Here is a 24,046-nt window from a genome sequence, read left to right as displayed (position 1 = left end):
GTCGGAGCAGGAACATTTGGAAAATCTGGAGGCTGTCCTTAGACGCCTTTCGGAGGCTGGAGTCCATTTACGTCGCACAAAGTGCGTATTTCAGGCAAAGGAAGTAGTCTACCTAGGTTATCGGGTGGACCGCGAAGGTCTGCACCCCGTCGGAGAGAAGGTGCGTGCAATTCAACATGCCCCCGCCCCGACTGACACTTCGCATCTTCGTTCTTTTCTCGGTCTCGTAAACTATTACAGGAAGTTCCTCCCCAATCTGGCAACTACGCAGGCCCCCTTGCACCTTCTGCTAAACAAAAATCACACCTGGGTTTGGGGTCAGCCGCAAGAAACCGCTTTCCGGCGCGTAAAGCAACAATTGTCATCGTCTGGGTTACTAACCCACTATGATCTTGGAAAGCCTTTGCTCGTCACATGTGATGCATCCCCGTATGGTATTGGGGCCGTCCTGTCCCACAAGATGGAGAACGGGGCCGAACGACCGATAGCTTTCGCATCCCGCACATTGACTGCAGCGGAGAAAAAGTACGCGCAGATCGAGAAGGAGGGCCTGGCAGTGGTTTTTGCGGTGAAACGCTTCCACCAGTACGTGTATGGCCGCCATTTCACTATCGTGACTGATCATAAGTCCCTGCTGGGACTTTTCAGAGAGGATAAGCCAATACCGCCCATTGCTTCTGCACGGATCCAGCGCTGGGCTTTGTTGCTTGCTGCATACGAGTATTCTCTGGAGCACAAACCAGGTACACAGATGGCAAATGCTGACGCACTGACCCGATTGCCTTTATCGACCGGCCCCATGTCGACCCCCACGACCGGTGAGGTGGTTGCAACCCTAAATTTTATGGACACCTTGCCTGTCACGGCATCACAGATCCGTGAGTGGACCCAGACGGAGCCAGTCCTGTCAAAGGTTCGGCACATAGTCCTGTATGGTGGGCAGCATAGACAGCTCCCAGGCGAGTTGTGGGCATTTTCCTCCAAGCTGTCAGAATTCAGCGTGGAAGACGGCATCCTCTTGTGGCGGACGCGTGTGATTGTCCCGGAAAAAGGCCAGGAGCTGATACTAAGAGACTTGCACAATGGGCATCCAGATGTGACCAAAATGAAAATGTCGGCCCGGAGTTATGTCTGGTAGCCAGGCCTCGACACCGACATTAAGAAGGTGGCCCAAAACTGCTCCATTTGCCAGGAGCATCAGAAGCTTCCGCCGGCCGCGCCCCTACATCACTGGGAATGGCCAGGGCGGCCTTGGGCACGCTTGCATGCAGATTTTGCAGGCCCTTTTCAAGGATCCATGTTCCTTCTACTAATTGACGCCCAGTCCAAATGGCTAGAGGTGCATAAGATGCAGGGGACAACGTCCTGCGCAACAATTGAAAAGATGCGTTTATCGTTTAGTACGCATGGCCTCCCCGAGGTGCTGGTCACGGATAACGGCACTCCATTCACGAGTGAGGAGTTTGCGAGGTTCACGAAGATGAACGGCATCCGCCATATCCGCACTGCCCCTTACCACCCGGCTTCAAATGGGTTGGCAGAGCGCGCAGTGCAGACATTCAAAAGAGGCCTAAAGAAGCAATCTTCCGGATCAATGGACACGAGACTGGCGCGCTTTTTGTTTACGTACAGGACCACCCCACATGCAGTGACTGGGGTAGCTCCCGCAGAACTTCGCATCCGCCTTAGTATGGCTTTCCCGGACATTGGCGCAAAAGTACGCCACATACAAGAACGACAGGGACTGGGATTTTCTCGGCATCGGCCGATTCGGCAGTTTGCGCCCGGTGACCCAGTGTTCGTTCGGAATTTTGCTGGTGGTGCCCAATGGGTTCCTGGTGTAATCTTTCGCCAAACGGGCCCTATATCTTACCAAGTGCAAGCCCAGGGTCATCTCCAGTGAAAACATGTAGACCACGTTCGGTCCAGAAGACCATCCCCTCAAAAGATTCCCCACCCCCGGAGCTCATTTCAACAGCCGCAGAGACAAGGAAAGGTATCCTCACAATCTTCCACTGGTGCCTCACTCGAAGCCTGCGCAGGTTGTTACGGGACCGAATGGAGATAGAGACGCTGACATGACGGAGGCAGCAGACTCTGACTCCGAGATGGAGACACAGGATGCATCAGAGGGGGAATCCTCGGGTCCACGGGCCATGGATGTACAACCGTTGCGCCGTTCATCAGGGAAGCGCCGGTCTCCGTCTCGTTACACGCCGCCTGATCCAGCGCCGCGTGCAAATGGTGTCCGGCCTGCGGCCAAACGAGTCCGACACCCTCCTTCGCCAGGGTCTTCGATGAATTCCTTGGACTTTGGGGGGGGAGGGATGTTATAACCTGCCTACTTACCACTGGCTGGGGACTAATGACTATCCCACAATCCTGTGGGAGTATGAGCTTCCCCAGTGAGGGGGGCGGAGAAACCACTAGTAAACTCCTAGTATAAATAAAGCTGGCCAGTTCAGGAACCAGCAGGAAGGAGTATGTAGCAAGGGAAGTTACTGCTACTGTTATGTATATATGCTATAGTAAATAAATGTTATTACTTTGTATCCTTAAAACTCGTGCTGGATTCTTCGTGGCCCTTACAAAAAACACGTGGCTGCAGGGATGGTGTAGGAGGGAGGGCTTCAGGTATTTGGATAATTGGAGCGCATTCTGGGGAAGGTGGACCTGTACAAGCAGGACGGGTTACATCTGAACCAGAGGGGCACCAATTTCCTGGGAGGGAGGTTTTCTAGTACTCTTCGGGAGGGTTTAAACTAATTTGGATGGGGAATGGGAACCGGATTTGTAGTCCAGCAACTAAGGTAGCTGCTATTCAGGACACCAAAGCGTGTAGTGAGGCAGTGGGGAAGGGAACACTGACAAAGAAGAGTACTTGCAGGCCTGGAGATGGGTTGAAGTGTGTATACTTCAACGCAAGAAGCATCAGGAATAAGGTGGGTGAACTTAAGGCATGGATCGGTATTTGGGACTACGATGTGGTGGCCATCACGGAAACTTGGATAGAAGAGGGGCAGAAATGGTTGTTGGAGGTCCCTGGTTATAGATGTTTCAATAAGATTAGGGAGGGTGGTAAAAGAGGTGGGGGGGGGGCTGGCATTGTTAATTAGAGATAGTATAACAGCTGCAGAAAGGCAGTTTGAGGAGTATCTGCCTACTGAGGTAGTATGGGTTGAAGTCAGAAATAGGAAAGGAGCAGTCAGCTCGTTGGGAGTTTTCTATAGGCCCCCCAATAGTAGCAGAGATGTGGAGGAACAGATTGGGAAACAGATTTTGGAAAGGTGCAGAAGTCACAGGGTAGTAGTCATGGGTGACTTCAACTTCCCAAACATTGAGTGGAAACTCTTTAGATCAAATAGTTTGGATGGAGTGGTGTTTGTGCAGTGTGTCCAGGAAGCTTTTCTAACACAGTATGTAGATTGTCCGACCAGAGGGGAGGCCATATTGGATTTGGTACTTGGTAATGAACCAGGGCAAGTGATAGATTTGTTAATGGGGGAGCGCTATTTTGGAGATAGTGACCACAATTCTGTGACTTTCACTTTAGTAATGGAGAGGGATAGATGCGTGCAACAGGGCAAGGTTTACAATTGGGGGAAGGGTAAATATGATGTTGTCAGACAAGAATTGAAGTGCATAAGTTGGGAACATAGGCTGTCAGGGAAGGACACAAGTGAAATGTGGAACTTGTTCAAGGAACAGGTACTACGTGTCCTTGATATGTATGTCCCTGTCAGGCAGGGAAGAGATGGTCGAGTGAGGGAACCATGGTTGACAAGAGAGGTTGACTGTCTTGTTAAGAGGAAGAAGGAGACTTATGTAAGGCTGAGGAAACAAGGTTCAGAAAGGGCGCTGGAGGGATACAAGATAGCCAGGAGGGAACTGAAGAAAGGGATTAGGAGAGCTAAGAGAGGGCATGAAAAATCTTTGGCGGGTAGGATCAAGAAAAACCCCAAGGCCTTTTTACACATATGTGAGAAATATGAGAATGACTAGAGCAAGGGTAGGTCCGATCAAGGACAGTAGCGGGAGATTCCGTATTGAGACTGAAGAGATAGGAGAGGTCTTGAACGAGTACTTTTCTTCAGTATTTACAAATGAGAAGGGCCATAATGTTGGAGAGGACAGTGTGAAACAGACTGGTAAGCGCGAGGAAATACTTGTTAGGAAGGAAGATGTGTTGGGCATTTTGAAAAACTTGAGGATAGACAAGCCCCTGGGCCTGACGGGATATATCCAAGGATTCTATGGGAAGCAAGAGATGAAACTGCAGAGCCATTGGCAATGATCTTTTCGTCCTCACTGTCAACAGGGGTGGTACCAGGGGATTGGAGAGTGGCGAATGTCGTGCCCCTGTTTAAAACCGGGAATAGGGATAATCCTGGGAATTACAGGCCAGTTAGTCTTACTTCGGTGGTAGGCAAAGTAATGGAAAGGGTACTGGGGGATAGGATTTCTGAGCATCTGGAAAGACACTGCTTGATTAGGGATAGTCAGCACAGATTTGTGAGGGGTAGGTCTTGCCTTACAAGTCTTATTGAATCCTTTGAGGAGGTGACCAAGCATGTGGATGAAGGTAAAGCAGTGGATGTAGTGTACATGGATTTTAGTAAGGCATTTGATAAGGTTCCCCATGGTAGGCTTATGCAGAAAGTAAGGAGGCATGGGATAGTGGGAAATTTGGCCAGTTATTCAGCCTGGAACCCAGTTACCAGTGGCGTACCGCAGGGATCAGTTCTGCTGTGTGTGATTTTCATTAATGACTTGGATGAGGGAGTTGAAGGGTGGGTCAGTAAATTTGCAGACGATACGAAGATTGGCGGATAGTGAGGGCGGCTGTTGTCGGCTGCAAAGAGACGACTGCAAAGTAGGATGCAGAGCTGGGCTGAGAAGTGGCAGATGGAGTTTAACCCTGAAAAGTGTGAGGTTGTCCATTTTGGAAGGACAAATATGAATGCGGAATACAGGGTTACGGTAGGGTTCTTGGCAATGTGGAGGAGCAGAGAGATCTTGGGGTCTATGTTCATACATCTTTGAAAGATGCCACTCAGGTGGATAGAGCTGTGAAGAAGGCCTATGGTGTGCTAGCGTTCATTAACAGAGGGATTGAATTTAAGAGCCGCGAGGTGATGATGCAGCTGTACAAAACCTTGGTAAGGCCACATTTGGAGTTCTGTGCACAGTTCTGGTCGCCTCATTTTAGGAAGGATGTGGAAGCTTTGGAAAAGGTGCAAAGGAGATTTACCAGGATGTTGCCTGGAATGGAGAGTAGGTCTTACGAGGAAAGGTTGAGGGTGCTAGGCCTTTTCTCATTAGAACGGAGAAGGATGAGGGGCAACTTGATAGAGGTTTATAAGATGATCAGGGGAATAGATAGACAGTCAGAGACTTTTTCCCCGGGTGGAACAAACCATTACAAGGGGACATAAATTTAAGGTGAATGGTGGAAGATATAGGGGAGATGTCAGAGGTAGGTTCTTTACCCAGAGAGTAGTGGGGGCATGGAATTCACTGCCTGTGGAAGTAGTTGAGTCGGAAACATTAGGGACCTTCAAGCAGCTATTGGATAGGTACATGGATTGCGGTAGAATGATATAGTGTAGATTAATTTGTTCTTAAGGGCATCACGGTAGCATTGTGGATAGCACAATTGCTTCACAGCTCCAGGGTCCCAGGTTCGATTCCGGCTTGGGTCACTGTCTGTGCGGAGTCTGCACATCCTCCCCGTGTGTGCGTGGGTTTCCTCCGGGTGCTCCGGTTTCCTCCCACAGTCCAAAGATGTGCAGGTTAGGTGGATTGGCCATGATAAATTTCCCTTAGTGTCCAAAATTGCTGTTAGTGTTGGGTGGGGTTACTGGGGTATGGGGATAGAGTGGAGGTGTTGACCTTGGGTGGGGTGCTCTTTCCAAGAGCCGGTGCAGACTCGACGGGCCGAATAGCCTCCTTCAGCACTGAAAATTCTATGATAATCTATGGTATGATGAAAAACCTTCATACATCAGGAGTGGTTAGGATCTGGAAAGCATTGCCCGAGTGTGTGATGGAGGCAGTTTCTATTATGACTTTCAAAAGCAACTGGATAAGCACCTGAAGAGAAAACATTTGTAGGGTGGCAGGGCAGTGAGATTAGCTGAGACACTCTTGCAGAGGGATAGCACGGACATGATGGGCCACATGGCCTCCTTCTGCACTGAAGCCAGTCTGTGATCCTACCCGTCCTAGGTCGGCAGGTTCTTTCTTTAAATATGTAGGTTCCGAGAGTGTAATCAGGAGCTGATTGCAATATTAACCTGAGGCTTGAGGAGGAAAGCAAGCAGCAGTGGCTTCACAGAAGCTGGATCGAGGCCAGAGAGGCCCAGGTAAATTTAAACTTTAAAATGTATTAAAGATTACCTTTGTGTCATTGGGTATAGATGTGTTCATCTGAGCTGAACAAGGAAACCTTTAATCTCCGCTCACCAGTCCTTGATCTGCACTTACCATAGAATTACAGAATGGTTCCAGCACAGAAAGAGACCATAAAGCAATTCCATAAAATGCCTATACATGCAAGCAATCATTATTTATGTGAATGTTACCATGTTTCATGCATTTTTGCACATAGTAATTTAATATTTCTTTCCTGAGATTCATCAACATTTTTGTTTGTTTGCAATTCGGATGTAGCCAACAGTACTGAGAGAGATTTTAAATATTCTATAGTATAAATCTAAGTAATTTAAACAAAATATTTCATTAGGACATGGCTCACCTTCAAAAAGCCTGTCAATTATTTCAAATCCAGCTCGGAGATCAGACAAAGAAAATTCATAAAACTTGGTCCAACCCTGAAATGATACGATATAGAGCGACAAATGAATATTTTTTTCTGAAAATTGTGAAACATCTCTCTGTCTGCCAGGACAAAATCAATAACTGACTTGAGTCTTGTATTGTTGAAACACTGGCAAGGAATAGTTCTTCCATAGAAACATTGAAAATAGGAGCAGCAGTAGGCCAGTTGGCTCTTCAAGCCTGCTTTTAATCATGCAATATGATCACTGCTGGCCCTCTATCTCAACTTCAAACTCTGTTTTCTCCCCATACCCCTTGACTGCTTTAGAGTCTAGAAATGTATGTATTTCCTTCTTAAATGTATTTAGTGACTTGGCCTCCACAGCTTTTTCTGATAGAGAATTCCACAGGTTCACCACCCTCTGAGTGAGAAAGTTTCTCCTCATCTCAGTCCTAAATGCCCTTCCACATATCCTGAGACTGTGACCCTTTGTTCTAGACCCACCCAGCCAGAGGAAACAACATCACTGTATCCAGTCTGTCCAATCCTGTCAGAATTTTATATGATTCAGTTAGATCCCCTCTCATTCTTCTAACTTCCAGTGAATACAGGCCAGGTTGACCCAATCTCTCTTCAGGCAACAATCCTGTCATCGCAGGAATCAGTCCAGTGAACCTTTGCTGCACTGCATCCCTGACATGTGTATCCTTTCTTAGATAAGACCAACACTGCACACAATACTCCAGGTGTGGTCTCACCAAGGCCCTGTACAGCTACAGTAAAACATCCTTGCTCCTGTACTCAAGTCCTCTTGAAATGAAGGCCAACATATTGTTTGCTTTTCTAACTGCTTGCTGTAGCTGCATGCTTGCTTTCAGTTACTGGTGTACTCGGACACCCAGGTCCCTTTGTACACCAACATTTCCCTAACTATCACTATTTAAATAATACTCTTCCATTCTGTTTCTCTGTTGGAAGTGAATAATGTTATATGGAATCTGCCATGATTTTGCCCACTCACTCAACTTGTCTTAATCACCTTGAAGTCCCTCCTCACCACTCACATTTCCCACCAAGTTTTGTGTCATCTGAAAAGTTGTAAATATTACTTTTGATTCCCTCATTCTCATCATTGATGTATACTGTGACTAGCTGAGGCCCAAGCACTGATCCCTGCGGGACCACTAGTGACCACCTGCCACTTTGAAAAAGGCTAATTAATTCTTACTCTCTGATTTGCCAACCAGTTTTCAATCCATCTCAATACACTACCCCCTACTTTTCCTACTCTGTTTTTCCTGTCTGTGAACCAATTCTCAATGCGTGCCAATATATTACCCCTAATCCCACGTGCTTTCATTTTGCATACTAACTGGGATTGGGTGGGGAAGTGGGTCGAGATGGAGTGCTCTCTCGGAGGGTTGGTGCAGAATCGATGGGCTTAATGGCCTCCTTCTGCATTGTAGGGATTCCATGGATCTCACCAGTGGTGGCAGTTGCTTCAACCATATTTTGCTCAACTCCCTGTAACTCTCTCCCTCAGCTCCTTTGCCTTGTTTCTTCTTCCCATGCTTTTAAAAACTATATCAAGCCTATCCTTTTGATTAAGCTTTTGGTTCTCCCTCCTAATTCTTATATTACTGCTCATCAACCGTTTCTCCTACGTGAAGCTCCTTGTATGTCAAAAGTAAGGAGAAAATCAACACAATGTTATTGGAAAAAAGCAGTGAATTAACTCTAACTTATGGCACCAAAAGAAATTAAAAACTTTAAAAAGTGAATGTTGATATATAGTCAAACTGCCAGATATCGTTTAAGCCATTTGCAGTCTTAAACATTTGTTCAATATTCTTTGCCTCCACATAGAAATTACTTGAAAGTTTAATTATAGTTCAAACTTTTGCACTGGTGTAAATGTTTGCTTGAAACTAGCTTACATACTTGAGGGATATACTTTCTCCTCTCCTGGCAAACAGCATGAAACCAGGCCAAGCTGAAGAGGGATTGTGCTCGTTCTAATACACCTTTCCTAGCAATTTGCTCTGATGTCCAGGATTCATATGTTCTCATTAAGTTCTTCTTTAAACCTGGTGGTGCCTGTTAGATGAACCAAAAAACAGTGAACAAATAGTAGTCTTTCATATTTCCAACCATAGACATTTTATAATTATACATTTTTTGATACTGTTACAATCCGGTTAAGATGCTGAAATTGTAAACATATAATTTATTATATTTCAGAAAATGTAACTGAATTTTATGTTGGGTAATTTTTCTTCTATTTTTCAATAAAGATAAAGTACAGTTTTTTTCAGCTTTCGCAGATATATAAATGCAATTACCAATTAGATAACTTTATTGCTTCTATAAATTTTAGGCAGCTTCATTACTACTCTTGATACTTTATACTTGTGAAATTTGATATCTTATAATATAAGTTTTACATAAATATCTTCATTATTTTTATAAATTGCTATTAATTATACAGCATTGGACTGAGCTAAAGTTCCATTCAAAATTGCCAATAATCAAATCTTCTGGAGATTACAGTGACTGTTTGTGACACCAAGGCAGCATTTGACCAAATGCGGCACATAGGAACCCTAGTAAAGCTGAAGCTAATTGGTGTGAATTACACCAGGCACAAAGATCATGATTGTAGTAGTTGGATACCACTCTAGCAGCCCTTAAGGTATTGCTTAGGCCAGCCTCTTTATCTCATTTATCCAATGTGATCTTCCTTCCATCTCAAAATCAGACGTTCACTGATACTGTTGATCACGGCATACAAAGTTGACCTTTGAAGCACTAAGAATCCTTCCAAAAATAGGGGTTGATTTATATGCTAAGTATACAACGTGAATAGCTGGTGTGCGTGTGAATGGCTGCCATTTTGAGACATGAAAAAAATGCCACCAGTGATGCATGCTGAATTAATGTGGCACAGTTTATTGAATGAATCAATTGTACAAGGATATCTTTAATCGATCTCTACCTTTGTATCAGTGATTTACCATGAGATCCTATCCTATGGAACTTGCTCCCTAAACTTATTTGCATGACTAATTTTCTCACTGCCTTTAAAAGCCACCAAATATTTTCTTGCTTTCAATTAGCTTTCCTAATGCTATCTGTTCTTACCAATGTGAAGCAATTTGAGACATTTTATTACGCAATATGTACCAAATCAACTTGGAGAACACCTTCAGCTTGTAGATCTAAGGATATATCTTCTTTTCCTTTTTTGTGAGGCAAGAGGGATCCCATCTGCTTACCACCTCTTTACTTGAGCACAAGCTTGATGCTGTATTTCCAAAGCTTTTCTTTGGTACGTCACCACATGGTGTTTCAACACTCTCCAATGCTGCAACTTCATTGCAGCCTAACCAAAATGTCGAGCATATTCTCATGCTATGTAGCATGATCTAAGGCTGTTCACCATGTCATACTTGTATTTAATCTTGGTACCATCTGTCATCCCACCGCTGCCATCATGTCATGTTACTTTAATGCAAAATACCTTGGGTTTATTTACAGTACAAGACACCGATCATTCATAAGGGTTTGGGTAAACATGTTGGTTTATTTATTAAGACATGAGAACAGTTATACATGGGTATAAAGCTTGAAGCCATCAGAGTTAAATGTGTGCTCTGCTTAAAGCAAAAGTGAAATGAAGACTTGATCACATGACCCATTTCCCTTCTAGTGATGGAATGTTGATACCTTAAATGAATATTACAACACCTTCTAACCATATATTAGACATAGGTCAGTTGGTACCACACTTGCCTCTGAATCAGAAATTGTAGATTCAGGTCCCATTCTGGAACTTGAGCGCAACAATTAAGCTGACAGTCCACTGCAGTACTGAGGGAGTGCTGTATCGTCTTTCCAATGAGATGTGAAACCAAGATTTCATTTATGCTCTCAAGTGGGCATAAAGGATCCCAAGACACTAGTTCAAAGAGTAACAAAGTTAATTTGGTGACCTGGCCAATACTGATTGCTTAATCAATATCACAAAAGCAGGTTTTCTGGCCCTTATGACAGTTTTGTGTGTACAATTGGTTGCCACAATTTCTTCGTTGTAACAGGGTCTACATTTCAAAAATACTGTTTGACTGTTTCGCACTTTGGGACATCTGATAGCCGTGAAAGGCATTGCATAAATGCAAGTCTGTTTTCAGACTCGTGTTCAACTGTCCTGTTTGAATCCCTCTAATCACTCTTCCAGCTGGTACTCACCTTCCAGCGTCCCGGATGGCTTCATCTGCAGAAAGTGCACCCAACTGGAACTCCTCACAGACTGCATGGTTCGGTTGGAGCAGCAATTGGATGCACTTAGGAGCATGCAGGTGGCGGAAAGCGTCATAGATCGCAGTTATGTAAATGTGGTCACACCCAAGGTGCAGGCAGAGAAATGGGTGACCACCAGAAAGGGCAGGCAGTCAGTGCAGGAATCCCCTGTGGTTGTCCCCCTCTCGAACAGATATACCCCTTTGGATACTGTCGGGGGGGATAGCCTATCAGGGGAAAACAGCAGCAGCCAGAGCAGTGGCACCACGGCTGGCTCTGATGTTCAGAAGGGAGGGTCAAAGCGCAGAAGAGTAATAGTAATAGGGGACTCTATAGTCAGGGGCACAGATAGGCGCTTCTGTGGACGTGAAAGAGACTCCAGGATGGTATGTTGCCTCCCTGGTGCCAGGGTCCAGGATGTCTCCGAACGGGTAGAGGGCATCCTGAAGGGGGAGGGCAAACAGGCAGAGGTCGTTGTACATATTGGTACTAACGACATAGGCAGGAAGGGGCATGAGGTCCTGCAGCAGGAGTTCAGGGAGCTAGGCAGAAAGTTAAAAGACAGGACCTCGAGGGTTGTAATCTCGGGATTACTCCCTGTGCCACGTGCCAGTGAGGCTAGAAATAGGAAGATAGAGCAGATAAACACGTGGCTAAACAGCTGGTGTAGGAGGGAGGGTTTCCATTATCTGGACCACTGGGAGCTCTTCCGGGGCAGGTGTGACCTGTATAAGAAGGACGGGTTGCATCTAAACCGGAGAGGCATAAATATCCTGGCCGCGAGGTTTGCTAGTGTCACACGGGAGGGTTTAAACTAGTTTGGCAGGGGGGTGGGCACGGGAGCAATAGGTCAGAAGGTGAGAGCATTGAGGGAGAACTAGGGAATAGGGACAGTGTGGCTCTGAGGCAGAGCAGACGGGGAGAAGTTGCTGAACACAGCGGGTCTGGTGGCCTGAAGTGCATATGTTTTAATGCAAGGAGCATTACGGGTAAGGCAGATGAACTTAGAGCTTGGATTAGTACTTGGAACTATGATGTTGTTGCCATTACAGAGACCTGGTTGAGGGAAGGGCAGGATTGGCAGCTAAACGTTCCAGGATTTAGATGTTTCAGGCGGGATAGAGGGGGATGTAAAAGGGGAGGTGGAGTTGCGCTACTTGTTCGGGAGAATATCACAGCTGTACTGCGAGAGGACACCTCAGAGGGCAGTGAGGCTATATGGGTAGAGATCAGGAATAAGAAGGGTGCAGTCACAATGTTGGGGGTATACTACAGGCCTCCCAACAGCCAGCGGGAGATAGAGGAGCAGATAGGTAGACAGATTTTGGAAAAGAGTAAAAACAACAGGGTTGTGGTGATGGGAGACTTGAACTTCCCCAATATTGACTGGGACTCACTTAGTGCCAGGGGCTTAGACGGGGCGGAGTTTGTAAGGCGCATCCAGGAGGGCTTCTTAAAACAATATGTAGACAGTCCAACTAGGGAAGGGGCGATACTGGACCTGGTATTGGGGAATGAGCCCGGCCAGGTGGTAGATGTTTCAGTAGGGGAGCATTTCGGTAACAGTGACCACAATTCAGTAAGTTTTAAAGTACTGGTGGACAAGGATAAGAGTGGTCCGAGGATGAATGTGCTAAATTGGGGGAAGGCTAATTATAACAATATTAGGCGGGAACTGAAGAACATAGATTGGGGGCGGATGTTTGAGGGCAAATCAACATCTGACATGTGGGAGGCTTTCAAGTGGCAGTTGAAAGGAATACAGGACCGGCATGTTCCTGTGAGGAAGAAAGATAAATACGGCAATTTTCGGGAACCTTGGATGACGAGTGATATTGTAGGCCTCGTCAAAAAGAAAAAGGAGGCATTTGTCAGGGCTAAAAGGCTGGGAACAGACGAAGCCTGCGTGGAATATAAGGAAAGTAGGAAGGAACTTAAGCAAGGAGTCAGGAGGGCTAGAAGGGGTCATGAAAAGTCATTGGCAAATAGGGTTAAGGAAAATCCCAAGGCTTTTTACACGTACATAAAAAGCAAGAGGGTAGCCAGGGAAAGGGTTGGCCCACTGAAGGATAGGCGAGGGAATCTATGTGTGGAGCCAGAGGAAATGGGCGAGGTACTAAATGAATACTTTGCATCAGTATTCACCAAAGAGAAGGAATTGGTAGATGTTGAGTCTGGAGAAGGGGGTGTAGATAGCCTGGGTCACATTGTGATCCAAAAAGACGAGGTGTTGGGTGTCTTAAAAAATATTAAGGTAGATAAGTCCCCAGGGCCTGATGGGATCTACCCCAGAATACTGAAGGAGGCTGGAGAGGAAATTGCTGAGGCCTTGACAGAAATCTTTGGATCCTCGCTGTCTTCAGGGGATGTCCCGGAGGACTGGAGAATAGCCAATGTTGTTCCTCTGTTTAAGAAGGGTAGCAAGGATAATCCCGGGAACTACAGGCCGGTGAGCCTTACTTCAGTGGTAGGGAAATTACTGGAGAGAATTCTTTGAGACAGGATCTACTCCCATTTGGAAGCAAATGGACGTATTAGTGAGAGGCAGCACGGTTTTGTGAAGGGGAGATCGTGTCTCACTAACTTGATAGAGTTTTTCGAGGAGGTCACTAAGATGATTGATGCAGGTAGGGCAGTAGATGTTGTCTATATGGACTTCAGTAAGGCCTTTGACAAGGTCCCTCATGGTAGACTAGTACAAAAGGTGAAGTCACACGGGATCAGGGGTGAGCTGGCAAGGTGGATACAGAACTGGCTAGGCCATAGAAGGCAGAGAGTAGCAATGGAGGGATGCTTTTCTAATTGGAGGGCTGTGACCAGTGGTGTTCCACAGGGATCAGTGCTGGGACCTTTGCACTTTGTAGTATATATAAATGATTTGGAGGAAAATGTAACTGGTCTGATTAGTAAGTTTGCAGACGACACAAAGGTTGGTGGAATTGCGGATAGCGATGAGGACTGTCGGAGGATACAGCAGGATTTAGATTGTCTGGAGACTTGGGCGGAGAGATGGCAGATGGAGTTTAATCCGGACAAATGTGAGGTAATGCATTTTGGAAGGTCTAATGCAGGTAGGGAATATACAGTGAATGGTAGAACCCTCAAGAGTATTGAAAGTCAAAGAGATCTAGGAGTACAGGTCCACAGGTCATTGAAAGGGGCAACACAGGTGGAGAAGGTAGTCAAGAAGGCATACGGCATGCTTGCCTTCATTGGCCGGGGCATTGAGTATAAGAATTGGCAAGTCATGTTGCAGCTGTATAGAACCTTAGTTAGGCCACACTTGGAGTATAGTATTCAATTCTGGTCGCCACACTACCAGAAGGATGTGGAGGCTTTAGAGAGGGTGCAGTTGAGATTTACCAGAATGTTGCCTGGTATGGAGGGCATTAGCTATGAGGAGCGATTGAATAAACTCGGTTTGTTCTCACTGGAACGAAGGAGGTTGAGGGGAGACCTGATAGAGGTATACAAAATTATGAGGGGCATAGACAGAGTGGATAGTTAGAGGCTTTTCCCCAGGGTAGAGGGGTCAATTACTAGGGGGCATAGGTTTAAGGTGAGAGGGGCAAGGTTTAGAGTAGATGTAAGAGGCAAGTTTTTTATGCAGAGGGTAGTGGGTGCCTGGAACTCGCTACCGGAGGAGGTAGTGGAAGCAGGGACGATAGGGACATTTAAGGGGCATCTTGACAAATATATGAATAGGATGGGAATAGAAGGATACGGACCCAGGAAGTGTAGAAGATTGTAGTTTAGTCGGGCAGCATGGTCGGCACGGGCTTGGAGGGCCGAAGGGCCTGTTCCTGTGCTGTACATTTCTTTGTTCTTTGTTTGTTGTTCTTCTACTGCACCGACAACACAGAAATAACTCTCGCCAAAGTCACTGTGCGTATTATTCTTCCTCATTTTCTTTGCACATTAGACAAAGAAGAGATTTTGGAAAGTAGAGCTGAGATAGATAATCAGCCATGATCATACTGAATGACAAAACAAGCTCAAGGGACCGTATAGTCTACTCCCATTCCTTTTTGCTTATGTTATGAATCTTTCATGGTCTACCCCCTCACTATTGTTTGTCCTCATTCAGTTCAACCCTCGCCCCGCTAAAACTTTCCTCTTGCACATCTCTCCTCTTTTTGCAGTGCTTTCAGTTTTCTAGGTCTCCAAATTAACTCTCCAACTCGTCTGATTACCCTTCTTAATCTCTCCTTCTTTGACTCAGACTCCATTTCACTTTCTGTCTCTGTGAATAATGTTGGCATGTATTTTGAAAAAAGTGTTAAAGAAATACAAACTGCTGTTCTTAGCCATTCCAATCTTTCCTCTTAGGTCATTGGATAGCATCCTTTACACCTAAGCAAGAAGGAGAAGTGGGTAGATGGTATTTGCCAATGCAGTCTATGACTTGGCTGTTAAATGTGTGGAAGCACACCAAGGTGGTACTCTTTTCCATTGAGCATTTTAATATGTCATTTTAATGCAGTTTATTCCTCATTAAAAACATTGATAAATAACTGTTGTCTTAAAAATTTGATTTTCCTGTGAAACAAACTTACTTCATATGTTATTTTCAGACTGGACTGAAGTAATATTGGGGAGAACTTCGGATGGTTTTCAGATGTAAGCCAAAGACGGAAATTTGTATGTGGCTCAAGTCTATTCAGTTCCTGTGTAAAAAAATAGAAAATCAATTAACCTATTAAAAAACAGAAAAATAAATAAATAAACTGCATATTTTCATGCTCTTGTAATGCATATCCGTATATCCCTTTTGATACAAGTGGCCTTTATGCATGTGTGAGTTTTGATAGGAGACATAAACACATAATTGAATTGTGGGAGATATCACAGCTGAACCCAACTTTTTGTCTTAGCTTGGCCACATTTCATCCATATACTTCCTTCAAGAATAGCTAGATATCATGAGAAACCAATTCTCACATTGCTGACCCATGTAATTGAGGTCAATTATAGAACCCTCAACAAGTGTTGCTAGCAGTCACCAATCTACTGGTTATACTCACTGGTATGTTGAAGAAGTTTGTTAGTTCTTAAAGATTTAAATGTCTACTAACACCACTGGTCCCCCAAGCCTCCCCACCCTTACATTCACTCAGGGTGCAATCCAACAAGCTGGTTGTGGTGGGGGACCCCGCTCTGCACACGCAGCCCCGGACATAGCAGGGGCCCCTGGGCATTGGACCCCAGACCCACGGCGGGAACAGAACTGGGACCGACTCAGGTATCCCCTCCCCCGATCCAGCACCCACTCTCTGGCGCGGTGTATCCCAAGTGCTGCGGCCCAGCTCTTAGGTGTTTGATTGTTGGCTGCTGTCTCTGCGGGTTGAAGCCTCTAGTATTCAGGCAAAGTGTCCAGGCCTCACAGTCTGATTGGAATGCTGGGCAGTAACACCCACCTGCGACATGGCACGTTTGCCCACAGGAATCCTTGGGAGCTGTGAAGTGCTCACATTACTAATACTGCCAATTCCCTATGACCTTACAGCCTTCAGTTGTGCAGCCAGAGGCTGTCACAGTCAATGAGATTTAAAGTGGCCTGCACCATATTTCCATGGACAGGGCTCTGTCCTGGGAGTGGTCGGTGGGACGGAGAGACAGAAGCTGAAGTTGCCCCTGGTATGAGTAGACACGATCCAGGGTGGCATGTTGGACCTGCGGGTGCTGAGCCCATCAACCCAGACCAGGGACGACCCCCACTGATGGCTGGGCTCCTCCCCCCCCACCCCGAGCACTGGGGCAGCAGCCCCGGTGAACCCGGGCTGTTTGTCCAATTTCCTAGATGGCTACTTACCTCCTCCGATCCCCACAGCAGCCATTTCGCTAGCTTCATGTTTTAAAATAGGTGTGCTAAAGAGCGCCCGCTTGACCGTTCGCTGGGGAGTCGTTTAGATCACAGGAGACTGGTAGATAGGGGCACCTTCCTGTTAATGGGATGGAGATTAGCCTTAATTGGTGGTTACTGGATTCTTGCCATGCCGCATTGGGATTCAGATCTCGCCAATGAGAGCAGGCCTTTTAGATGGGAAACCGATCGGCATTCAACACGGTTCGTGATTTTGGACTCTCCTGCGATCTAACCAACATAGAACATATAGAACATAGAACAATACAGCGCAGTACAGGCCCTTCGGCCCACGATGTTGCACCGAAACAAAAGCCATCTAACCTACACTATGCCATTATCATCCATATGTTTATCCAATAAACTTTTAAATGCCCTCAATGTTGGCGAGTTCACTACTGTAGCAGGTAGGGCATTCCACGGCCTCACTATAACATTGTAACTCCCCAGGGACTTTCCCAGTCAAGCCACAGTCCATTAGCATAGACTGAAAAACACATTCCTTCATCAATTTCACCTTCTGTCTGCTAAAAACACCAAGGCCCTGGAAAGCAGAATTATTTAAAAAACATGATCACTGCAGTCAAACACATTCTAAGCCCAGACGTTTAACCCTTAAATTGCCCAATACTTAGAATCCAATATTCTTGAAGTCTTCCAGTCGTCACCACCCACACGCAGTGGACTGAAAAGGCAGGTCAAGCCTGAACTGACTACTTCATCCAGTTTTTTTTAAACCAGAGGAAAATCTTTAATATATTAATACAGTTGGGACAGAAAAGATGAAAATAATTTAGTCAGACGAAAACAAAAAGAGGAATAAACTCTGTGTCCCAAACTGTATACACGCATAGTGCATGAAACTGAGGAGGAGACAGATGTACAAAAAATGATTGAAGTGCATTTGAAAACAGAAAATATAATACAAAAAATTGTCAGAATGGACTTCAAATGGCTAAATCATGCATATGTTTTTAAAAATAAATTTAGAGTACCCAATTCATTTTTTCCAATTAAGAGTCAATTTAATGTGGCCAATCCACCTACCCTGCACATTTTGGATTGTGGAGGCGAAACCCATGCAAACACAGGGAGAATGTGCAAACTCCACACAGACTGTGACCCAGAGCCTGAATCAAATCGGGGACCTTGGCGCCGTGAGGCTGCAGGGCTAACCCACTGCACCATCGTGCTGCCCATAAATCATGCATAAGTTACCCGACAGAATTATTTTAAGAAGTATTAGAAGGACTAGACAAGGATGGTGTAGTAGATGTTACTCGCAACTCACCATTCATGACTCCTCAGATACGGAAACAATCCATGCCCTTAAGCATCCAGACTTGGAGAACATTCAGGCTTGGGTGGATAAGTGGCAAGTAGCATTCACACCACCCAAGCACCAGGCAATAACCACATCCAACAAGGGATAATTTAACCATCTCCTCTTGACATTCAATGCTATTACCATCACTGAATTCCCACCATCAACATGCTGGAGATTACTATTGACCAAATACGGTGTTGGACTAGCCATATAAATACTGTGGCTACAAGAGCAGGTCAGATGCTGGGAATCCTGTGGCGAGTAACTCACCTCCTGACTTGCCAAAGCATGTCCACCTTTACAAGTACAATTCAGGAGTGCAGTGTAATCCTCTCCACTTTTCTGGATGGGTGCAGCTCCAACAAACACACAAGAAGCTTGGTGTAATTCAGGACAGAGCAGCCTGCTTGATTGGCACTCCATCCACCACTTTTAACAGTCACTCCCTCCACTGCTGAAGCAGTGTCAGCAGTGTTTACCATCTACAAAGTGCACTGCAGCAACTCACCAAGGCTCCTTCGACAACACCTTCCAAATCCACAATGTCTATCACCTAGAAGGACAAGCAGATATATGGGAACACTACTACCTGCATTTTCCCTTCAAGTCACAAACCCCACTGACTTGGAACTATATGGCCATTCCTTCACTAACGCTGGGGCCCTTCCTAACAGCATTTAAACCACATGTTCTGCAGCGGTTCAAGAAGGTGGCTCATGACCACCTTAAGGTCAATTAACGATCTGAAATAATTGCTGACCTAGCCTGCTACACCCACATCCCATGAAAGAATAAAAAATACTTGGATTTTCAAAAGGCTTTTAAGAAGATAAACTGATGGAAAAGGTGGAGTTTTTAAAAAATTGTGGAATTTGGGCATCAATACCAGCATTTATTTCTCACCCCAAATTGCCATGGAATTGAGTACTCACATGTTATTATTCTGAATTTAAATTCCACCAGGTCCCATGGTGGGATTTAAGACCATAAGACATAGAAGCAGAATTAGGCCACTTGGCCCATCGAGTCTGCTCCACCATTCAATCATGGCTGATATTTTCTCATCCCCATTCTCCTGCCTTTTCCCCATAACCCCTAATCCTATTATTAATTAAGGACTATGAATCCATGGGCAGGATTCTCCATTCATTCACGTCAGTGGGATTCTCGGGTCCCACTGCAATGAAGGGGAGATTCGGCTAAGCACCAAATTCTCCGCCTCGCTAGCTGTAGTAGGGGGGCAGACTCGTAAAGGAGAATCCCAGCCCATATCTCCAGAACATTAGCCTGGACCTTTGGATTACTCGTTCAGTGATGATAACCTACGCTGTCATCTCCCACAGATAGCAACTTGGCTAAGGATATAGAAAGCCCTTATTTAAATTAAAGGAAGGTGTTGCAGCAGAATCAGCGTAGCAACAATTATTCATCAACGACTTGGATTTAGGAACAAGCAATTCAATAATTAAAGTTTATTTTAAATTTAATTTAACACAGCAACTGTGCATTTATTTAGGCATAAATTAATAGGATATTCTAGGTTTTATGTAAAAGGATTTATTAGTTGCTGAAATTCTGCACTGGTATGTTTTGATGTTTTTATTCCAGCAACTGATGTGTTTAGATAAAAGTTCTCTGCTGCTATTAGCCGATAGATATAAAGCTTGGGTGATGGACTCCTTATAAATCCAAGTGACAGCAATGAAGGGTATTCTCTCCACTAGAGATTGGCTGCATGTAAGTCATTTAAGGGGTGCTAGTGCTTTCCTTTCTACCTAAGCAATACCAGGTAGCCATTTTTTCTTAGATTGGCCGGTGATTTCTTGGGCACTGCGGAAGTGGGGATGTGGCGCAGTGAGCATTTACACTCTATTAAGGTTTAGCCAGATGAATGAGGCAGGCGGGGTTTCTTATCTTAATTTCCTGGAGGTTTTTCAGTGAGAGCTCATTAAGAAGGATAGCAAAATAAATTGCGCCTTAGGTCTTGTGCCTGGCAGCCAATTCATCAAAGAGCAGAAAGGGTAGGCAGCACTTTGAATACTTGAAAAGGTATGTGAATGTTTTACCAGATCAGCAGGGATTTTGGAAGGTTCTGAAGCCAGGAGCCATGACTGTTCAGACCAGCAACAGTGGCAGGAATTTTCCAGCCATTGAAATCTTTGTTCACACTGGTGGGGCCAGAAGATTCTGCCACTGTGAAGGGCTGGAAAATTCTGTCCGACATTTGGATTTCCAAGCCCTTGGTGTGCTAAATCAACCAGATGAATTGAGGGAGGAAAATGCAGCCTGATTTAATCCTAGAGAACCCAAATTATTTTTAGAAAATTAAGAGATTGTGTAATAAAATTCACATTAAAGGACACATCTGTGGTACATCATGACTCATTTGATATTCATTGCATTGCATGTACTGATATTTATTCCATCTATTGGAATTTCATGCACTAAGATGATAAATACATCCATTTACTACCCTAGATTGTATCCATGCCAATATTTTAAATTGGAGTTCAAATAATGTATTTTGTTGGGCGGTTTTATAACTTGTGTACTGTACTGAAAAAAATATTTTTCTTGTTTTATTGGGAAACAGGAAGAAATATTAAGGTCCATGGTGGAAAGCACCACCAATATCAACAAAACACCAAAAATAGGAGCTGGAGTGAAAAGGAATAAAAGAGAAGACAAATGACGAGATCTACCAGCTGCATTGCGCACAAAAAGCAGAGCGCGCGGCTTGTCGATACCGGGAGATCCCTCTATCGGGATCAACCCAGTTTGTCATGCCTCTCAAGATCTAACGCGATTTTGTGAGCCGTTGCGCTATGAATCCCACCCATTGTGGGTGGGATCACTTTCTGGCAAATCTGCATATTAAGAGTGAGACAGCTAGTCTCACTCTAATATGCATTCCCAAGATCTAACCAAGGCATGGGATCTAACTCCCTTGCCTTGGAGACCTCGGACGAGCGTCATTCAGTGCTGGTCCCTACAAATGGGGACTAGATAGAATGGCACTCGTGGGGGTCTCCGAGGGGATCAGAGTTCCCTAAGTGCTTGCCCTCTGGGCAATGTGGCATCCTGACACTGCTGGTGCCACCTTGGCAGCCTGGCACTGCCAGCTGACAGGGGACACTGCCAGGATATCAGGCTGGCACTGCCAAGGTGCCAAGCTAGCATCTTATCAGTGAATCGGGGGCTGTTCTTTGGCTTCAATGCCACTTTCCCACTGGCTCCTGATATCTCTTAGTTCCTTGAGAAACCAAAAAGATTGTCTCTTCCAGCCTTGAATATAGTCAATGATGGAGTATTTCAACCTTTTTCTGAGGAAAGTCAAGAGTGAAACATTTTTACATTGGCGTGGGGACATATCCCCATTTTTGGAGAATCCAGCCCCTTATTTTCACTGGGGGTTGGTGAGGAGGTGGATCAGGGCAGGATACGATTCCCACACGTGGGAAATCCAAACTCAGCAGGGCCATTTGAACTCAATGCGGAGTTCAAACAGATCTCATTTATGCCGCAGTGATGGAATTATGAATCTTTAGTAAGGTTGTAAATGGTCTTGAGTGGTGTGTCAGATATGTTAAACTGTCAAATTATTTAAACGGCCAGTCCTTTCAGACATTGTTTTAAAACTGCCTGCCTGTGTCTGAGAGTTGAAAAAAAAATCTGTTCTGGTAGTTTCAATAGCTGTTTGTTGACATAACTGTGTGCTACCAGTTTAGCATTATTAATGCTTAGCTGATTTCCTCAACCTATCATCGTCACAGTTGTGAATTCACACTTTGATAGACAGCTCAAAGAAGGTATTAAAGTATTCGTCATCTTTGGTTATGTGAGGTTATGAATACAAATATTTGCTTTTAGAGGATTAAGTACTTGAGAGAAGATTTCTAGGTTGCCAAACAATGAAAAGGAAACTGAATGTGATTTGTTAACAAATTAGAAACATGTGTATCAACAAAGATTTAGGAGATCCTCCTTTATCAAAATGTAAAAGTTTTCAACATGCTTGACAAGTCTTTTTAATTTGTGGCACACAAGAACTAGCAGCGGAAAGAGTGAAAGGCAATTGGAGTTGTCAAGAACAAGATTTTTATTGGTTTCAGGTATTAATTGATATGGATTTAAAGTTAAGGTACAGGTCTGGCATGGGTGGCGATTTTGAGCCCACACTCTCTGCCCATGAGAAACTTGCCTCGGGCTGAAAATCCAGAAAAACGCAATTCTCACTGGCGTGATTGGGTTTTGGAATTTTCACCCATCTCTCTGGTGCAGTAGTGCGAATCGGCAGCGTGAGCCCGGGAACCTCATTTAAATTTTTTTTTTTATTCTCCTACTTTTTCACATTTTCTCCCACATTTACATCCATCAACAATATATACCACATTGGCTTCTTTAGTCTCTACACCCGCGCGCAGTGATACAAAAAATAAGAAAATACAGTCATGAGGTTACATCGGCACATGGCCATTCCTCAATTTGTCAGTTCTGCCACAGTCCTTCTGCTTTCGCAAACTCCTCCGCTGCTTCCGCCGTTCCAAAATAAATGTCCCTGAGCTTGTAAGTCACCCTCAGCTTTGCTGGATATACAATGCCGCACCGCACCTTGCTAATGTACAGTGCCCTCTTCACCTCTGTCCTCACCGGGGAAACCGCCTCCTCCACCAGCACACTCAAAACCTCCCTCATCTCCTTCCTCACCGTTTCCATGCATTTCGCAATCTGCGCCAACTGCTTTTCAAATTCCGCAGCCATCACCTTAGTTATTTCTTCAGCCGTAAGCAGTGCGGCCTTCCCTGGTGCTCCAGCCTCCATTTTCCTTGGTGACCCCGCGGTGACCTTTCCACTCCCCGACGGACCTTCAGCTGTTTTTTTTCGGGCCGTTTTCTTGCTCACCCTCAACATTTTTCTTTGTTCTTTTTTTCCTCCTGTGTCTTCACTGTGCCTCCTCCGTGCCTTCTCCCTACTTCTGCCGCCTCCGTGGACCCTGGGACTGGGCTTAAAACCCCGAAAATGCCATTGCCGAACGGAAGCCCTCCATTGTGCGGCCGCCTCCCGCCCGCCGTCACCGGAAGCCCGGGAACCTCATTTTAATGCATTAGCATGTCATTAATGAGTACTCTCTTCACATTTCCCCCACCTCCCTTACCGAATATTCACCGGGCACTGGCGTGACATCTCACATGCATCATTTACACCAGGTTTGTAAAAGATGAACTTGGCGGCCTCACCACCCAGGGGATATTGGTGGTGAGCGCTCTCGAAGCTGTGATTCTCCAGGATCTTTACTGCTCAGGATGCACCAGAGAGGACATGGGGGAAACAGATACGTTCAACTTGGGTCCGGGGCTGGGATTCAGTCACTCAATCTAGGAGGGATGGGGACTCTATCAGGCCTTACCTTCCAATCACTTAGGAGCACACTTTGCTTTAAGTGGGTCTGGAAGCTGACATGCGGGCATTGCTTCCTGTATCCACCTTGCTGGGCTTGTGGCCAAATCACCGCTGAGGGAGTGCCCGACCTTAATCGGAGCTGGAAACTGGGTGGGAGGAATATTGAGGGTCAGCACTGTGGCTAACTGTGAGGTTACTGGGTGGGCTACCATGAAAGGCCAGTCTGCAAGGGCAAAGTGGGGTTCTCAGGAATGGGTTGCATCCCTACCTAATGAAGAATAAAGACCCTCTCACTTGGGGAAGGACAACTGAACTGTCAGTACAATCCCACAGTCGGGCAGAACTCTGAGGACCAAAGGGTTAAGCTCGATTGAAT

At 45.3% G+C, this 24,046-nt stretch overlaps 1 protein-coding gene across 3 annotated transcripts in view; it reads right to left on the bottom strand.

Annotated features, from left to right (window-relative positions):
• dync2h1 (dynein cytoplasmic 2 heavy chain 1) overlaps positions 1-24,046 on the bottom strand; it is an 866,357-nt gene that overhangs the window by 221,140 nt on the left and 621,171 nt on the right. For all 3 annotated transcript variants that reach the window (XM_072476728.1, XM_072476730.1, XM_072476729.1), the window contains 3 exons: positions 15,637-15,747; positions 8,723-8,878; positions 6,758-6,833 (listed from right to left, as the gene is read on the bottom strand). In XM_072476728.1, the coding sequence (XP_072332829.1) occupies positions 6,758-6,833; positions 8,723-8,878; positions 15,637-15,747 (343 nt within the window). The remainder of the gene's footprint in view (positions 1-6,757; positions 6,834-8,722; positions 8,879-15,636; positions 15,748-24,046) is intronic.

Source organism: Scyliorhinus torazame, chromosome 15 (assembly GCF_047496885.1).
Source record: "Scyliorhinus torazame isolate Kashiwa2021f chromosome 15, sScyTor2.1, whole genome shotgun sequence".
NCBI classification, from domain to species: domain Eukaryota; kingdom Metazoa; phylum Chordata; class Chondrichthyes; order Carcharhiniformes; family Scyliorhinidae; genus Scyliorhinus; species Scyliorhinus torazame.
This window is presented reverse-complemented; position numbering and strand designations above follow the sequence as displayed.